Source organism: Carassius auratus, chromosome 27 (genome assembly GCF_003368295.1).
Source record: "Carassius auratus strain Wakin chromosome 27, ASM336829v1, whole genome shotgun sequence".
NCBI lineage: Eukaryota > Metazoa > Chordata > Actinopteri > Cypriniformes > Cyprinidae > Carassius > Carassius auratus.
In genome coordinates, this window is record NC_039269.1 from 8051527 (window position 1) to 8070372 (window position 18846).

The following is an 18846-nucleotide window of genomic DNA, read 5'->3' on the forward strand; positions in this document are numbered from 1 at the left end:
TACATACTATTATATATATATATGTGTGTGTGTGTGTGTGTGTGTGTGGGTGTGTGTTTTATTATATATACTACAATTATATATACACTACATATTTATATACATATTATATTTTACTATTGTATATTACTAAACATAAAGAAACCTACTATGTTACTATTTTTTTTGCGTGGCTGTGGGAACCCTGTCTCTTAAAAAAAAAAAAAGGTTATCCCATGTCTTTGTGCATCCCTTATAGTTTAGAAAGGTGAAAGGTGAGATCAAGAAGTGGTCAGGGTTGACGGGAAGCCCTACCTGACGGAATAAAGGCAGCTTGCTGCTGAAACTGCATGTTGGCCAAAGCCTGCTGGTACTGGAGCATGCCGTGACTGAACATGCTCGTGGCACCGTTGGCTTTCTCAAGCGCAGGTCGCTTTGGTAAAGGCGGCATGACACTGTGAGGAATTCCCTGCTTCGATAAGACCACAGGGAAGGGGGGTGGAGGAAATGGGGAATGGGTCGGATGTGTAGAAGAGAGTAAAGACAGGAAAGGAACAAGAAAAAGACAGAATTATCATCAGAGGGCAAAACATCACAGGGCTCGATTTCTGACAAACAAGCAAGCAAGCGGCAGCTAATACATGTCTACGGCACAAGCCAAAGCCAAAGAGCCAGTTTCTCTCGCTATAAAACTGAGCATCTGTGATTTACATTATTAGTTTAACATTAGGAGAGTTTTAATTCATTAACATTACAACATCCATACTGCTAACTCAATGCAAATGAAGCAAGCGTAGCACTACTCAAATGTATTGCAGACAAAGGTGACGAAAATAACTAAAAAGGAAAAGAAAAAAAGGAAATTAAACTGCACTGCTCACTCCATGATAAGTGTGAGAAAGAGACTAGATCTTTTCTGTTGCTTTAATGGTTGAGCTTTAGTATTCTTCTGCTGCTACCCCTCCCATAGACTCATGCATCCTAAACATGCATACTGAACATAAACATATAGAAGCCATGTCACTAGAGTTTAGAACATCTGGCCCTGTCCTCACGCCCTGGAATAACACTCGTGTGATGATCTGATTGCGGCAGGCGAGCATGTCTGGTTTCTCGTTACACATCTGCTCAATATGCTTGCCGCAGTCAGTTGATCACACGACATGGTAACACAGAACACAACAGAGGCACTAAATAAACAGAAAACAAAAGGACTATGCTTGCAAATTATCTCTCTTCTTTTGTTAATGCACTACAATAAAGCAACATGCCAAGCAAAAAGGTGAAAGGTCATAGTACCAGGTCAAAGGTGGCTTCGAGGGGTCGCTTCAGTGATTTGACAGCCGACTGAGTCTTAATTAGCAGGCAGCGAGCACATGATGGCAATGGGCCAATGGGGTTCAAGCGCATTAACATAAACAGCAAGCAGAGGTGCATCATGGGGGCAGCAGTGCATTTTGGGTAGGTGAGAAAAAAAACAAATAAAAACAAATCATTGGAATGCAGTATACAGGGGGATATCAGGACTAAGGCATGCAGAAATACAGTCCATTCTGTTTTAGAAAACTCTGTACTGAGATTCAATTAACAAGTACATCAATTATGGTAACATTTACAGGGTTTCATTGACAGTAAACATACTTGTAATACATCAACAGTGGATAAACATTGCGCTGGATTGCAAACATACATTTAAATTACTAGGACGGTGCCCTCTGCTCGACAGGATGATGAAATTACATACTCATGCAGTTTAAAAGGGAATGGCAATGACTTGTTGTAGGAATATTATACCTTATACAGAACTCTATCAAAAATATAATCCATAAGAAAAATTATTATTTATTGTTAAAAACTACTGAAACTTTTTTTTTTAGAAACCTGAGATCAAATATATACCAAGAACGTGTACACCAAAATTATTTAGAATTCCTTATTTAAAGAGTACTTTTTTTCTTTTTTAATTAACAAGTTTTTTTTTTAAAGGAATATTTCAAACAAAAAAGTTTGCTTAAAATGTACTAATCTAAATGCTATCCAAGATGAAGATGAGTTTGTTTCTTCATCAGAACAGATTGCAGATCACTTGCTCACCAATGGATCCTCTGGAGTGAATGGGTGCCGTCAGAAAGAGAGTCCAAACAGCTGATAAAAACATCACAATAATCCACACCACTCAATCAATTATTGTCTTAAGAACTAAAAGATGTGTCTTTGTAAGATACAAAACCATTATTAAGGATGTTTTATTCTAAACCAAAATACCAGTCTATAAATCATAATAATGCTTCCTTAAGGGAAAAAGTCCATCACCTATTGCCCTCTCACATTAAAACAGCCCTTTATGATAGTAAACTGTGCTTGATCTGTGCATACTTCTCTCCTAAATCAGACAAGATGACATTTTCAGTAGAAAAAGCTCAATTTGAAGTTACATGATAAGTTATTGTTATGTTTTCATCAGCTGTTTGGACTCTCATTCTGACGGCACCCATTCACTGCAGAGCAAGGGATGTAGTGCTATGCTTTCTCCAAAATTGTTTTGATGAAGAAAAAAAACTCATCCCCATCTTGGATGGCCCGAGGGTGAGTACATTTTTCATTTTTGTGAGACAAATTCCTTTAAATGGCATAGAAATGTCAATGTTAACCCAAGGTCAAATACAAACCATCTAAGAAAGTGTTAATTCTACAAACAGTATGATGCATGAGAACAGTATTACATGAATATGTGTGTGTGATGATGTAGAGGATGTGCTCACCATGGCAGCGGCGGCCGTGGCCTGATTGACCTGGTGCTGGGCCGCTTTGATCTTGGCCTGCAGGTGAGCAGGAGGGTGGAAGTATTTGCACTTGTCTCTGGAGCAGCGGCCCTTTATGTAATCCATACACACCGTCACTGTGTTATCACCGGGGTCGATCATTGTGCTGTCAGCAGGGTGAGCAAACCTGCAATCCGTCTCTCCACGAGAGCAGTTGCCACGCTGGTATTCACGACACACCTGAAAACACACACAGCTGTAATGCATCGCTTGGCATACTGAGAGACTAAAAAATCTGTGTTTGTATAAAATCAACATTTTACAGAATTGTGGATTAATTAGCCAAGGTTTCATAAATAAAGAGACTCTGTAATCTTTAATTTAATTATGTTTAGAATGGCATGCTACTACTGAAACAAAGTTATATGCAGTATTGTGAACTTTGTGTATGCATGTTTTTCCATTCAGTGGTCAGCAGAGGGCAGCAGCCCCTTTATTTCTTAGTTACTAGCATGCATAGTTGTAACTTACTTGCATGCACACAAATATTAAGATTTAAATGTGTATATGTGTGAAAGAAAGAGATATTGATATTGGCAGTGTGTGATGATGTCATGGCTCTCTGGTGACCTCATACCTCCAGTCGGTCGGTTCGGAGGAGTTTCTGGGCGGCCGCTGCTGAAGCAGCAGCAGCTGCGGCGTTGGCAGCAGACGGCATAGCAGGGCTGCCCGCCATCAGCACAGGTGCGCTGGGCAGGATCTCTGCAGGCATCAGCCCAGGAGACACTGGGCCCAGGTACGGATTAAACGCAGCCGCGGCGGCCGCTGCAGCAGCTGCACTGGCGTTGGTTGCAAGGCTTGGCGTGACCGAAAACATAGGCTGAAACAGACCGAAAGTAACAATAAATGAAACTGATATAGAGACACTGCTATAAACTGACTCTCTGTTTCTGTGGCTCATGCAAATGATATAGTCAAGGGTCAAAAAATAAGCACTGTTATTTGACTATTATCCAGACTTACAAAAAGTACCTTGGGAGTACATCATTTATTGTTATTAATAATTTGAGGCATTATATATATTGCATTTTTTTTGTGATATATATATAATAATAAAATAATAATAAAAATAATAAAAGTGACAAAGCATAAATAAACCTGAACAAATTATTAGACTAACATTTATAAAAAAATGCTTCTGTATCTCTTTTGGGATCATTAGAATGGAGCCTAACCATTGGCTGAAGCTGACTTCCTGGCATGATGGCATTGGCTAGCTGCATCTGCTGGGCGAGCATTGCCATGTTCTTCTGCTGGATCAGATTGTTACGCCCATTAATCTCCAGCTGTGTCTTCAGGTGAGGAGGAGGGTGCAGGTACTTGCAGTTCTCTCTGGAACAACGACCCTGAGAATAACAGAGAGAGAGAGAGAGAGGAAACATACATATTAAACCTCATGTTTTATTGTGATTTAAACATGACTTTTATGTTAGATTCATACATGTAAAAAATAACAGTCTTTGAATTCAAGTAAATTAATCATTTGTGATTTACTAAAACACAAAATTACCAGAAAACATTACAAAAAAAATAATACCTTTACCAAATAATGCCTAATACCAAAAAACCTTTTAACCAAATTTTCTCAAATGTGTTTATATAATTTCATTATATTTAAGTTTAACTCGATGCACTAAAAAGAAAAAACAAAATACATACTAAGAAAAACAAAAAAAGAAAACTAAAACTTAAATTAATTAAATTTACAATATAAAATTAAAAAAAGAAAATAATAAGTTCAAATCAAACACAAAATATACTACTAGAATGATATGTAAATGATGGTAATAATTATATTGAAGTTGTATCACTGTTTTAAAGCAAAGTAGACAAATTTTCACAAATTTGAAAAAAAAAAACACTATAGAAAAGTATAGTAACACAGATCAACATTTACACCTAATATGGGTGTACACCAATCATACAATGTTTGCTTTTGAAAATGAACTGAATAATAAATGGCATGCAACTGGCATCTCCAGTTCTGGTTCATTCTCTCTGTTTAACAGCAGATATCCAGCTGACAGTACTGAGTGCACGGGAAAGCCTTCTGCTCTAATGCATCTTTAAGCCCACGTGGAATCGGCCCTGACAGGCTGTCACTCAATCGATTAGCTGAGTATCGCTTAACGAGTCACATCAGTGCGAGAGAAATTCATCTGACGAGTTTATGGATCTACAGTAACCCGTGTGACCCCACATGCACTCGCATGATGAGTGTCTTTATCTGGACTGCGTAGGTGAGTATGTCAGAACACCGGCCGGTCATTACCCTACTGTTTTATTTACAGCAGGTAAAAAAGTTTTAATTTAAATTATATAATAATAATTTTAATAATAATTACAAGTTCTGAATACAGAATGTTTTATCAATTCTTGTAAAAAAAAAATTGTAATCAATAAAAAAAAAAAAAAAAACTATACTTTTCAGTTATAACAGCAGAAGTAGATGCACAGTATAATAGTTAGACCATAAACCAAAAATGATAAAGTGCCTTTCAAAAGTTTGAGGTCAGTAAGATTTTATCATGTTTTTGAAAGTATCTTTGCTCACCAAGGCTGCCTTTATTTGATAGAGAAATACAATAATATTGTGACATTATTTTACAATTTAATATGGCTAATAATTCTGTTTTGATATTTTTTTTTTTTTATGTAATTTATTCCTGGCATGCAAAGATGAATTTTCATCAGCCATTACTTCAGTCTTTATGACACACGATCCTTCAGAAATCATTCTAATAGACTGATTTCTTTGTGCTGCTTAATATCATGTAGAAATCCTGATTCTTGATTCTTTGATGAATAAAAAGTTCAAAAGAACAGCATTTATTTGTAACATTATAAATGTCTTGTCACTTTTAATCAACAAAATAAACATAATAGCCTGCTTTCTTAAAAACACACACACACACACACACAAAACCACACACACTTCCACGTTCATGCACTTTTACACTAATTTCAGCTAGACCGAGTCCATAATAAGTGTGGGACCTGTTGTGTGCGAGAGGTCAGGTCAGTCAATTCGAGGGGAAAATAGCAGGGAGTCAGATGTCCCTAAATGTGAAGCCCTCTCTGGGTTTGTCTTCTTCTTATTTATTACAAGTCTTGATTTGACTAAACACCTGCCCAACAATCACATTTACACAACACATTAGCAGTTTGGTTACATATGCACTCCAAAATAAGATGCTAGAGCATTAAGATTATTATTTGTAGTCTAATATGAACACTTTGTATAACTGGTCAGTGATGGACCACAGAGACAGAGGCTAAAGCAGATAGCAGAACATTCTGGAAGTGTGACGCAAGTTTGCGCTCCTATCTATGCAGCATGTAGAAAAGAAATAAAACACACACATACTCGGCTGTGAGCCGGCCAATCAAAGAGTGTCTGGCTGGTATTCTGTGAGCTGAAGTTTCTACCATCTGTTTAAGACATTAGTGAAGCTGGGCTGTGAGAAGATGAAGACTCTCTCGAAACTCCGGCTTTAGTTCCTTCTGCATTTCTGCAAACATGATTCATGCAAGTGTCTCAAATTCAAAATATAGTTTTCCAATTCAAATCTTCACATTTTACTACCTTAGCAACTGTTGCTGTTATTATTTTATTTTTCAAATAAATAATTCTCATTTTACAGACGAGCCAAAAATATGGTAAACAATGACGTTTTGATTACAATTATGGCATTCAACTAGTTTTAAATCTAAAACATCAAATTAAAATGCTGTGCAGTATTTAATATAAAAAATACACAATATATTTCATTTTAATTTGCAACTAATAATTCATTATAATAATTATACATACTATCATATGATTTTATTTAATAAATATAATGGTTTTATTTAATACAATTAGTTTTTCACACATTTAGACAATGAACAACCAATGCAATATAAAAATGCATTATTATTTTATTTAATAAATTATTTAATAATGTTTTAATTATTACAATTTATTTCCCACATGTTTAGATACTGATCCACTAATTAACTTTACCAGCTTGTTAAAATGTTATGAAAAGCTTTATTTTATTATTTTTAATAATATCATATATATATAATATATATAAATTTTCTTTTATTCTAAATAATTTAATAATATTTTTAAAGCGTAATACAAATCTCTCTCTCTCTCTCTCTCACACACACACACACACACACACACACACACACACACACATATATATATATATATATATATATATATATATATTATATATATATATCTCACATATGAAGTCGCTGGCACTTAGTATTTGTCAGCACAGTTAGATACAAATGTGTCTCTGTGCAGTGAAAATGTTTAAAGGATCTGTGTGTGTGTTTTATGCGGGTCTGTGCTTGTTGAAGGGTGTGTGGGTGAGAGCGTTCTGTGAAAGGTGTAACACTCTACTGAGTGTGTGCCAGAGATATTAGCACTGAACGCTCACTGACCTGCGGAGAGGAAGAGCAGAAGAGGAGGCAGGAGGGGAAAGAAAGAGAAGAGAATCAAGCTGAAGGATAATAGAAAGACGTGCTTATGGGAGGTGTGTGATATGGGGCGAGCCGTGCATGTCAGGGCTACCGGAGTTGAGTTACATTCACCCCATCTAACCCCACTCACTCCGTCCGTAACCTCCTGTAGTACAGCGGCACAGGGGCTCAGGTCACATGACACACACATGTAAGGACATGATTCGTTTAACTAAAGAGCCATTCAGTGTGAGAAAATGTTTGATCTAGAGTGAGATCTGGAGCAATGGAGTACTTATCCAACATTACCGTTTTATCTGTCATTTTGTACTTCCCTGTGCTTAAGAGTAGCTGAATACGTTAACATTTCACTTCAAGTTGTATTTTGTATATAACTGTGTATGTCACAAAAATAAAAAACTTGAATTCTGATTTTTTTTTTCATTTAACCCCAAATGACAGATTTTCACCAAACTGAATCTTCCTTATATAGTTGCAAACACTGAAGCAATAGAAAATGTAAAACAATGATATAACCCATTGTATGGGTCACCATACTTGGCTGAATGTCACTTCACTTTATTAAGTATTTTGGATACTTTTAATATTAATATGAATAATGCATTCTTTTGTTGCATAATGCAAATGCATTTTTAAAGAATCAAGTAATATGCAAAATCATATACTCTAATAGCTCTGTCTGGCAACTTCATGAAGCACCTATCATATGTTTTTTGCATGTGCTGTTTCTATTTTTTTTAATCACAGAGGTAAAAAAACCTCCTGATGCGCATGGCAGGAAACGCATTTGAAACATGATCCTCAGTCAGTGCACTACAGACAGCCCTGTCAGGGAAATCAGAGAGGCTGGAGAGAAAGTCATTCGTGATCGTCACTCGGCCAACTGACAGCTGATGGAGAGAGAGAGAGAGAGAGAGAGAGAGAGGGGATGCAGTCTTTCCAGCAGGTTGTTTAGGTCACTGCTTGCATATGGCAACATGTAAGCACTGAGCCAAAAAACAGAGAGTATGTTCCAGTCACCTCAGGTTTGGTTTCTATGCATATGCAGGCATCTACAGACACACCATTAACGCACATATAGTGAAAAAGAAGGTCATTAGCACAAATATAGAAGTGCAGCTGAGTGCATATCAATCAACTGTCAGACAAATGTTTGTTATTTTTAGATATTTCACAGGTACTTCTTATCAAAATGTTGTGAATTATACTTCCATGCAGACACACTTGTAGCATTTTTCATCCTTGAAATCCACTTAGTCAACTGTCAGTGTTAGTAAAAGTTTCTTGCACCAAAATGGATTTAGTTTTACGTGACTCTCTCTACACTCTTAGAAATGAAGCATGGGTGTAGTTAAATTTAAATACTAGTTTTATGGTAAAATTACTGAAAGTATTATGTTTATATAGTAAAAATAAGAAAGTTTCATTGCATTAAATTAATAGTATAATATTTCAAGTCTACAAAATGTCACAGATTTAAACCAACTTAACCAGATCATTTTAAACCTACTAGCAGTTGAAGATTGTCCCAAAGCGCTTTCCGTACTTGCAATTTCGCACATGCACGGGAGGAAGCAAGAAGCATCCATTTTCCATCTGCCCTTGGCCAATTTTTTTAAATCCGTTATCATCCATAAATTATTTGGTAAGTATAACGTTTTTTTAGTAATATATTTTACAATTGCACATTTGTGAAATGTTTTTGTGTGCTTAGATGTATACTTTGTTGATAGTTTAAAACGATTTCTTGCTAGCTTAATTAACACAGAATTAGCCTGTATCCTTGTCATAGTTAAGTGTTAGAAGTGGTCATTAAATTACCGAAATATTAGAATTATGTGTAGTTATTTTAGTTTAGTTTAGTTGTGTTGTAATTTAGCTTTAAACAATGCGCTTTATCTTTTTATTGATAATTAACATTAGCCTTATATAGCACATGGCATAGCCATGTTCTTTTTTTAATGTTTTTTTTTTTTTTTAGCTACAGTTTTAAACTAGTATTGTTCTTGTTTTGTTTTTTAAACTCCATTATATTATTAAATTAGTGCTGCAATGCGCATCTCGTCAGTAAAGCCAGTAAAGGTTTTCTAATCAGCCTTTAATTCCATCAAGTGCCTGATTTCACATAGATCAGCTGTTACTAAACAAAGTCGTTGTTAACTGAGAAGATGCGCAAATCCACGTTCATTTTCAGCGTTTATTGGCGCATCTTCTCAGTTAACGACACTGTGTAGTAACTACTGCTCTATGTGAAATCACGCACCTGATGGAATTAACCCCTGATTAGAGAACCGGCTTTACTGAGGAGATGTGCATTAACTATAGGCTGATCGTGATCTGAGCAGCCTTACTGTCTGTTATTAAGGCGGGCATACACTGTACCCATCATGAGATGAGCCAATCAGTGGCTCAAATATAATTGCTATAGATTTGGAAGGGATTCTATATCATTAACACTTTCATGTCTTTTTTTTTTTTTAGGCTCTGAATGTGGAGGTGCAAGCAGTGTCCTGAAAGTGAATCTACAAGGTACCAATTACTAAAACACTATAAATTAATCCATGGCCATTAGGGTCAGGGACACTCCAGATATCCATGCACATATTATGAATGCCCATGCTCATTCAAAACATGGAATGCACTTAAAACTTATTTGAGTTGATGTCATGTTGATGTTTTACATTTAAGGACTACAGAACAAGTAATATTGAAAAAGAAGAAAAACCAACAGGTAATCAAAAGTAAAATGGAAGGAACCTTTGCCTATAGAAGACAGGAAGTTGTTGGAAGATATGCCCTTCATAGCAGAGTTCAAAAACAGATGGCCAGGCCTGTTTTCTGAGAGCCAGGTAAAGTATTATTCATCATCTGTATTTAATTTAAATACGTGGAATTAATGTCTAAATAATGTATTTGGGTATAAAACAAATGAGCACATATTCAATTGACAAAGGTTTGGAGGCAATGTGGTAAGAATCCATGCATGTGGTTGTTCTACTCTATATTACAATGCACATTACACATACATCCATATAAATTGGTTACAGATACATTGAACCACCAACTAAAAACATTTAGCCAAAAGCAAACTCATGTTCCCTCTACACCAGGGGTGTCACACTCAAGTTTCAGAGAGGGCAAAAATTAAGAAATGGTACTGAGTGCCAAACAGTCTCATAGTGCTGTCTTAATATTATTATTATGAACACCCCAGCTCCACTTTTAAGGCAAACTGGATATAATTGTACCACGGCCAGATGTAGCCCACAGAGTTTGAGTTTGACATGCCTTATCTACACCATATGTGATCATTTTAAATATATTTGTTTTAACTTAAGAGACTCATAGTGAATTTGTGTTTTAATACAGGTAAATGCAGAATTCACCCTCATCACCACTAAACCCTTATGTCCCGACTGGATCATTACTATAGCCAGCTATTGAGGGTATTTAAAAAGAAGTGGGGAACAGCAAGACGTGATATCGACGTAATCATCGCAGAAATGGACATGGTATGTGTTTTGGGTGTATTGGGCTCTGACCCCTGGGGGTTTAACATTTACTCTAAACATAATTATGCTTTTTTTTTATTTTATTTTTTTTTATGGTCTTTAACCTTTCTATGGAAAGATAAATTATTTTCGAATACAAATACTATACTATTTACAAATATGATTTGCTATCCACGAATACAAAATTCTATGATTTGTACAAACAGATATAGTTCTGTAAATGTTTTTAATTTATAAAAAGGATACTTTATATTTTGTGCACATTTATCATGAAATGTCAGTTGAACTTCTGCAACTCTGCTTGTGAATTGTTGAATCTGCTTTTCTGAATTGCCTGATGCAATTTCTCATTCGTCCATTCAATTACGTTTATTTTAGTTCAAACTGAACAGTATTGCCTCCTTCAAGGTGTCAATGGTATAAGCTTGAGAAACACTTGAGCTATTTATGTAAAATGTGGCTCGCTAAACAGTGAAATTATTTTCTCAAAATGATGTCCTTAAAAGGAATGAGTGTGTGTCAGGCAATTGACAAATGCAGATTCAACACCACAAACTGAACTGCAGATTTACAACTGACATTTCATGAAAATTGCACAAATCAATTAATTAAAAGCATGGTAGAATAAGGTCATAATAGATTTGTCAATGTGATAATGGCAGTTTCCTCAAATAAAATGTTCAAAATCAGTTGTTGGTTTCCCACAGAATCCCAGTGTTGAAGTATGACGGACATGCATCCTAAAGGCGTTGTGCGTCTACTTAATTGAAAAGCCTGTGTTCTCTAATTGTAAACTTAACATCTTTTGGGTTTGTTTCTAGTGTCATAGATGCATAATTAATAATGGGTCTCTTTCTTTGTCATAGGCTACTGAGGATATTGGTATTGATGCAATGATGGAAATGGAGAGACTGGCTTTGGGTGTCTACATTGTTCGATATGATGGAGCAGATGCTTCAGATCCACCTGAGGATGTTGGCGTCGTCATTGAAGGCTGCACAGTGCTGCGAGATCTGAGAGAGGTTGCAAATGGATGTGCAGTCCTGTTTGGCTTGATTCTGTTTAAACTGAGCTATCCAAAGGAGCTGCAATAAACATTCGAATTTCTTAAGAAAGTGTTTATGGAATTGGATGGGAACAAGCTCTCCACTAAAGTGCAAGGTCCTCAAAAACAAACTGCATGAGTAAAATCACCTGCACCAGACAAGACTGGACCCGGCTTTGGACACTTTAGTTGTGTTTACTGTTACTTTATTTTTGGACTGCTGCTTGACAAAATAAAGCTATAATCAATGATGGTTTGTAATAAGCAGACAGGACTGCAGTTGGTCATCGACTTGCTTGGGGAGGCTCAGTTCTTTGGATTTTGGACTGCTGCTAGACAAAACATCTAGCAATCTAAAGACAATGTTGGTTGTTGTAATTGGCATTTAAACTTCTCTTGTTTCTGATTTCTTCAGAATCAAAAGATGTGAAATACAACAAACACTGGTTATAATGAAACCATCTCAAACAATTTAAGGTGAAGATTGTTTTTTTGTTACGTAAACATTGCTGATTTTCTATTTCTCCTTTTAATGCAAACTATAAACCTTGTATTTTTCATAAAAATGTTCTTGATAAGTCAGCAGGTATGTAAAGTCTGAACATAGTATGTTCTAACGGTGAAGTGAGAATTTTTCTGCAGCATAAATCCTCTTGATTTTAAACTTCAGTTAATTTAACCTCCCTCCATATAGAAAACAAGGATTTGCCTCTTTAGTTTTAATTTCAGTAGGCAACACCTGTTAGACATTGTTGACGTCAAAGTTCCAATTTACTATAAAGCTATATTGGGATTGAACATTATCAGATGGTGAAGATTCACAAACAAGTTTTATATTTTTGAATTATTATTTATATTGGTCTATTTGCATTTTATACGTGGATTTATGTTGGTGTCTTCAATTGTATTTTTACACTTTGTATTTGTATGTAAGTTTTGCTTACGTATTTGTAATAATTTTATCAGTCATGATAATCCCAGATATATTAATGTACCTTGAAGGTCAACATTACTTTGACTTATACTTCAAAACCAAAGGTGAATAAAGTTAATTAAAGTGACTTGAGTAGTTTTCTTTTTAAACCGAGCAAGTATAATCAACACAAATGGATAACATTAGCTTATTTCTGTTTAATAGATAGAACTTAATCAGGTAATGTTAGTTCAAGCTATAGTCATTAAATTCAAGACAATAATTTACATTTATTCAAAATAATTGTGTAATGTACCATTTAATTAACACCGTTATGAACGATTTACTTAAAACATTATGTTACAATTAATTGTATATTACCTTTTCCATTTAAGCAACTAAGTTTTGTGGGACCGGTTGACATAACTTTATTAATTAAATACAACATTTCATTTCTTAGAGTGTAACTCTTTGAATTAAACAAGAAACAAGAAGTGTCCTATCATCCTTGTAAACTGGCTGACGTTCCCTTTTACAGCTGGACTAAAGTTCCAGACAAAAAGTCTCAACCATCTCAAGTTACAAAAGGTTTAGCTGACTGTACAAGGATAAGAGAGAATTTTATTCTAAAGGCCCCCTTTAAACCCCAGTCCATTTATGATACATCATCATATTCAATTTGCTTAGTTTTTAGTTAATAGTTTAGTTAATTATAACATGACCATTTTAGATTTGTCTTGCATTGCTCACTTAAACAATAAACAAGTTAAATTTCAGTTTTACAGCTGAATGACCAAAATGTATCAATATCCTGTAGCATCATCTTGAACATGGATAACATTCCTAGCACATATTAAATGTGTGTGTAATTTAAAGGGATGGAGGAAGTTCTCATCCTCATGTATAGTGTCAGCCGCTGCTGTCCCGCAGGAACAGAGTCCCTTTGTACTTGCACTGACTTACAGTTTACTGGCGGACGTGTTTTACAATGTGTGTGTGTGTGTAAGTGCTCAATAGTGATCTAACTATTTCCCCCTCATTCTGTGCCTGTATATTACTGAAATAAGTCCTATTCTTCATTTTCGCTAATGAAGTGAATTAATTCTTATGGAAGCCCATTTCCTCCACATAAGAAAAATAAATCATGCTTTGGTAAATCATAATAATTGTTTTTTTTATTAGATAAAAGTAAAAAAAATAAAATAAAAAATAATGTATATCTTTAACTTTTTATGTCAAAATTATGATTTTAATAATTAATCATTTTGAGTTTTATCTCATAATTGACTTAGCATCATATAATTTTGCATTATCATTTCTTGTCAATTTAAAATGTTTAATCTTAAAATTCACTACATCTCATAATTTTGACCTTTATCTCAAAATTGACTTATCTGATAATCTCGCTTTGTCATTTAATTATGACTTTTATCTCATAATTACAGCTTTTTGTCATAATCTTGACTTTTCACCTTAAAATTCACTACATCTCATAATTTAGCTTTTTATCTCATTATTGACTTAGAATCTTGTAATTTCACTTTGTCATTTCTTGTCAATTTAAACTTTTGGTCATAACAGTTTTTTTTTGTCATGATTTTTGATGACTCTTATCTTATAAATTTAAACTTTGCATGTCGTAATTTTGACTTTATCTCATAATTAACTTTGTATCTAATAATCTTGCTTTGTCATTTAATTATGACTTTTATCTCATAATTTACATTTTAAGTAATATTTCTTACTTTTTATCTCATAATTATGAATGTCATACTTTAGATTTTTAGTGCTGTAATTATGACTAATTTATGCAATTTTGTCTATATCGCATCACTGACTTTGTATCTCATAATCTTGACTTGTATCACAATTTCAAGTATTTAAAACATTTTTATATCGTGAATTTATTATGTTATAAATATGATTTACCAAAGCATGATTTTTTTTCTATTGTTTTGGAATTGGGCTTCCATACATAATTGTTTTTGTTTAGAAGTGTATGCTAATATTATTGCTCATACTTAGACTCCTAACTGTTACATCTTAGCGTGTAAATAAATGAACTAATTTTGTGCTAAAGATTTAAATGATATCTCAAATCATGTGCCTTTCTGAAGAAAAATGTGCTACTCTTTTGCATTTGTATCATTTCACCATCGCAACCACACAGCAGCACACTAAACCACTCAGATCAGTTTAGCAACTCTAGCATCAAGATGGCAAGTTTTACACCATATTTCTTAGAAAAGTGTAGTTTTTTTATTGTTCATCTATTGCTTCATCTGTGACTGCAGTTTTGTGGTTGACGGGGAAAGAGAGAAGCAGAGAGAGAGAGTCAGATCTTGGTCAGCTGTCATGTTGGCTGCCGGTGCCAACTCTTTTCTCGTTAACAGTTTCTTAGCCTCTTTATTTTTTCTCGCTACACACCCCCCTCTGACACCGCCAAGGTTCTCACGGTGCACGTTTGTTGTCCTTGTCTCACGCCTGTCGAGATTTACTTACACATTTCTCATGCGACTACACGCCTGGCTCATCCGGAGTGAAAGGGTGGGGTCAAAGGTCACGGAGCTGTCTGCAGTAATTAATGTCAGTCGGATATGTGTACTTCCAGTCACAGATGTTTGTTTGTCTATCATGATAGGGGACTTTTTCCACTGACGTCTATTGAGATAATAATATTTTCGGTCCCTAAACCTAAAACAGGTTTGTGGAAGCGTATCTTACAAAAGCATTTTTATACTCTCAGTCAGACATGAACATCACAGGCTGGCTCACATGTAGGCTATAACTGGCTATAACTGACTCTCTGTATGATTATCTTATCAGCATAAGAATTACGTGGATCTCAGTAACAGGATTAAGAGTGTTCACAATGGATTTAGGGCGCTACAGCCGATTAGCAGCAATGTGAGCTGTCCAGTGTGACACAGGATTAGGATTATAATCCCGGGATTATCCGTACAGTCTCCATGGGATTATCCCCCCCTCCCTCCTTCACCCTCAAAGTCAGGGTGATCTCATTCAGGTCCTGTGCAGGGCTCTCCCACTGATAACTTCTCAAATTCAGCTGTGGTCTGCACTCTCAACACTTTTTATAGCTATTATTATTAGAGATGGAACATAAAAGGGTTTAATATATACAAAATAAAAATATGTAAATGGAATGGAGCTAAATTTAAATTTTTATATTCATTTGATCAGATCGTCAAAAGTCGTCACAGATTTTTACACAAATTTGGATTAAAAATGTATTTACGATTTGATCCATTTTCATTCACTTTCTGGACAAAATATGCAACAAAGTGAGGTCATAGTGAGAATCATATCAACATTTATCATGTTTATTATTGCATACCGCATACCATTTCACATACTATTTTAATATAAACAGATATTAGACAGAATAAACGGCTAAGAATGCAGTAAACAGTATTGCATTTCAATCATAGCTCCTATGAGACCGCAAACTAAACTACCACAGAGATCCTGTTTCACTCCGAAGGGGTTTATTTTGGGACAATGACCAGATGACAATATATTACCCTGTGTCTTCTTAGTAAATAAACTAATGAAATATTGATTTTAAATGATTTTATACAGCCACATGAAACGAGAGATGTAAAACTAAAAGAAAAAAAAACGACTCAAATATAACGTTTAACAGACATGTTATATTTAGTGTTAGGTTATATTATAAAAAACATTTACTGCAGAATGCAGCGACTGACCAATCAAAATGAAGAGCAGCTGTATAATCAGTAACTACATATATATATATTTTTACAAGCATATATTATCAGATTCATAAACATAAAAAAAATGTTTCAACAACTGACTTCTTTCATCATTATTCCAGGGCTTTGATAACTGAATTCAGTGTGTTTTCGATCCTTTTTCATAAATACACATCAGAATGAGCTGGGCTTAGAGGGCTCTGTTGCTAGGATACCATGACCACGACAGACACAAGGTTTGTGCAAACAGTCTGCGGAGGGCTAGTCACATCTTCACCATCGCTTATCAGTGTGTTTTTCGAAACACAACCTCACAAATGTCTGTAATTATATGCATTTCACCTTAATGCGATACCTCACAAACACAAAATGCACATAAAATGTGCACAAACATAAACTTGTCTGCTAATGTGATATGGTGTGTGTTGTGATCCCTGCGCTAATGAATAATGCATTTCGACTGATACGTCGAGGTTGATGATGCCTTTCCTATCAGTAAGAGCTTTGATGACTCAGCCTGTTCAGCTCTACAGGAAGTGCAGAGTCCACTACGAGCTGAGTCACGCAGAGATGAAATCACTCTCTCACAGCAACACATAGAGCTGGGTAACCAGCACACACACACACACACACACACACATACAAACACTGAAGTAGGTCAGGGTCAAGCTGTTCCTGATAAGAGGCCTATCTAACTCTTCCAGGACCCAATTTTGGTTTAACACTCATATGCATGTCCTCCAGTGCACATGACTCCCAGAGTGCATTGCAGTTGAGGAAACTTTATTTAAGTAGTGCACTAGTATGCAAAAGTACTCTTTAGTGTAAATATTTTAATAATGCAAAAAAAAAAAAAAGGACAGAAAAGGAGGGAGCAGGAATTGAATGATTTTGTTATAAAGACACATTGGGACAGTATGTCAGATACACATTTTTCTCAGTCTTCTGGTCAGGTTCATGCTTTGTGTGCGTGTGTGTTAGATCCCAGTGCTGGCTTGTATCTATGGCGTGATCCAGAAATGAAAACGTCCTCTGTGGATTTACTGCGCTCATGTTTATGCTTTCAAACAGCCATTTATTCTGTAATGAATACCCAGTGTGTCTGTGTTTTCTGTGAGTGTACATTCCATGAGTGTGTTACTAACAGTGGTTGGGCTGCTGTGGGGCATTCGCTGCTGTTTCCATACATGGTGAGACTGCTTCAGTCCTGTTCTCCACTGCTTGTTGAGTTGGATCACATTTGTTGAATGCTACCACACTCACAGGACCACTCAGTGATCTATCTATCCATCTATCTATCTAATAATAAAAAAGAGACAAAGTGAGAAATCAGAGTTATTAGTGTAGCACAGTCCATATAATTAGATTCTGTAAGAAGCTTATAAGACATTTTTGAGTCCATGTTGAAATCTCAGAATTTGGTATCATGCCAAATCTGAGCAAGTTTGAGACATAATTATCACTTTTCATACACTACCTAAAAAACAAACAAACAACAACAACCCTGCACTAAACCTGTTTGCTGCCTGGGAGAAACAATTGAGATATTAAAGAGTTCTCATTAACTTCATGACTGAGTAATCTAACAGCTGGAGCCTTATATTAGTGTCTCAGAACAATAAAGTGCCTTTAGAGTTCAGCACAGTAGCAGATATGTTTAGCTTTGGGTTTTAATAGGTGTTTAGTGTAGTGAAACCCTGATGTGAGGGTTGTGCTTGCCACTAACAAAATGTAAACAGAGCGAGTCACACATAACTAAAAAGACCCTCAGGGTCTCAGACTTTGGAATGTAACTTGGTGTCAAAAATAGCCATATACAGACAGATTGAGCACACACACAAACACACTGGAGTTGATACAGGGTCAAAGAGATGACGGGCTCTTTAAAGCTGTGAGTGTGTGCAACATGATTGACCCGGCCGCCATGAAGACTTCTGTAGAAGCTGACAGAGTTTGGCTGAGCACTGGAGCTGTATTCCAAAGCGCTGAGGTCTTCAGACGCAGTAGATCAGCTCCTATAAACATTGCTCAGTGGTTGCTCGCTCTAAGCTTAGGGATAGATTTTTGTTTCAGTATCAAGTCTTCCATAAAGTTTCTTGGGAGAACTTTCTTGGGAATAAATTACACTGATATTTTAGCATTATTTACTATTATAGTACTTATTCATATTTTGTAATGCCTTTAAATTGTTATTTTTCAGTTCATTTTAATTTTAGTACGTTTTAGTAATTTTATGTGCTTTTTCATGTATTTATTTTTTACATTTCTATATAGCTTTAATTATTATTATTTTAAAAAATGTTGTCCTTTTATTATTTTATTATTTTAACTTATTTCAGTTAGCTGCCAGGGCAACATT

General features: G+C 35.4%; 1 protein-coding gene and 1 long non-coding RNA gene across 21 annotated transcripts in view; one reads left to right on the top strand and one right to left on the bottom strand.

Moving 5' to 3' along the window:
• LOC113045312 (muscleblind-like protein 1) overlaps positions 1-17798 on the bottom strand; it is a 33230-nt gene extending 15432 nt beyond the window's left edge. For 4 of the 19 annotated variants that reach the window (XM_026205625.1, XM_026205624.1, XM_026205616.1 and 1 more), the window contains exons 1-6: positions 17633-17797; positions 3977-4147; positions 3379-3621; positions 2742-2981; positions 1279-1332; positions 295-451 (exon numbers count right to left, since the gene is read on the bottom strand). In XM_026205625.1, coding sequence (XP_026061410.1) covers positions 295-451; positions 1279-1332; positions 2742-2981; positions 3379-3621; positions 3977-4147; positions 17633-17656 — 889 coding nt within the window. In that variant the 5' untranslated portion in view covers positions 17657-17797. Of the gene's footprint in view, positions 1-294; positions 452-1278; positions 1333-2741; positions 2982-3378; positions 3622-3976; positions 4148-17632 lie in introns of all 19 variants that reach the window. The other 15 variants (XM_026205626.1, XM_026205611.1, XM_026205608.1 and 12 more) reach the window with 13 other exon arrangements.
• Positions 8192-13707, top strand: LOC113045315 (uncharacterized). 2 transcript variants are annotated; one of them, XR_003275972.1, is made up of 5 exons: positions 8192-8928; positions 9765-9812; positions 9972-10132; positions 10653-10795; positions 11503-11566. It is a non-coding gene; the product is annotated as an uncharacterized LOC113045315 (long non-coding RNA). The 2 variants fall into 2 exon arrangements; XR_003275971.1 differs by lacking the exon at positions 11503-11566 and adding an exon at positions 11662-13707 and having other exon boundaries at positions 8193-8928.
• Positions 17799-18846: the final 1048 nt, after the last annotated feature.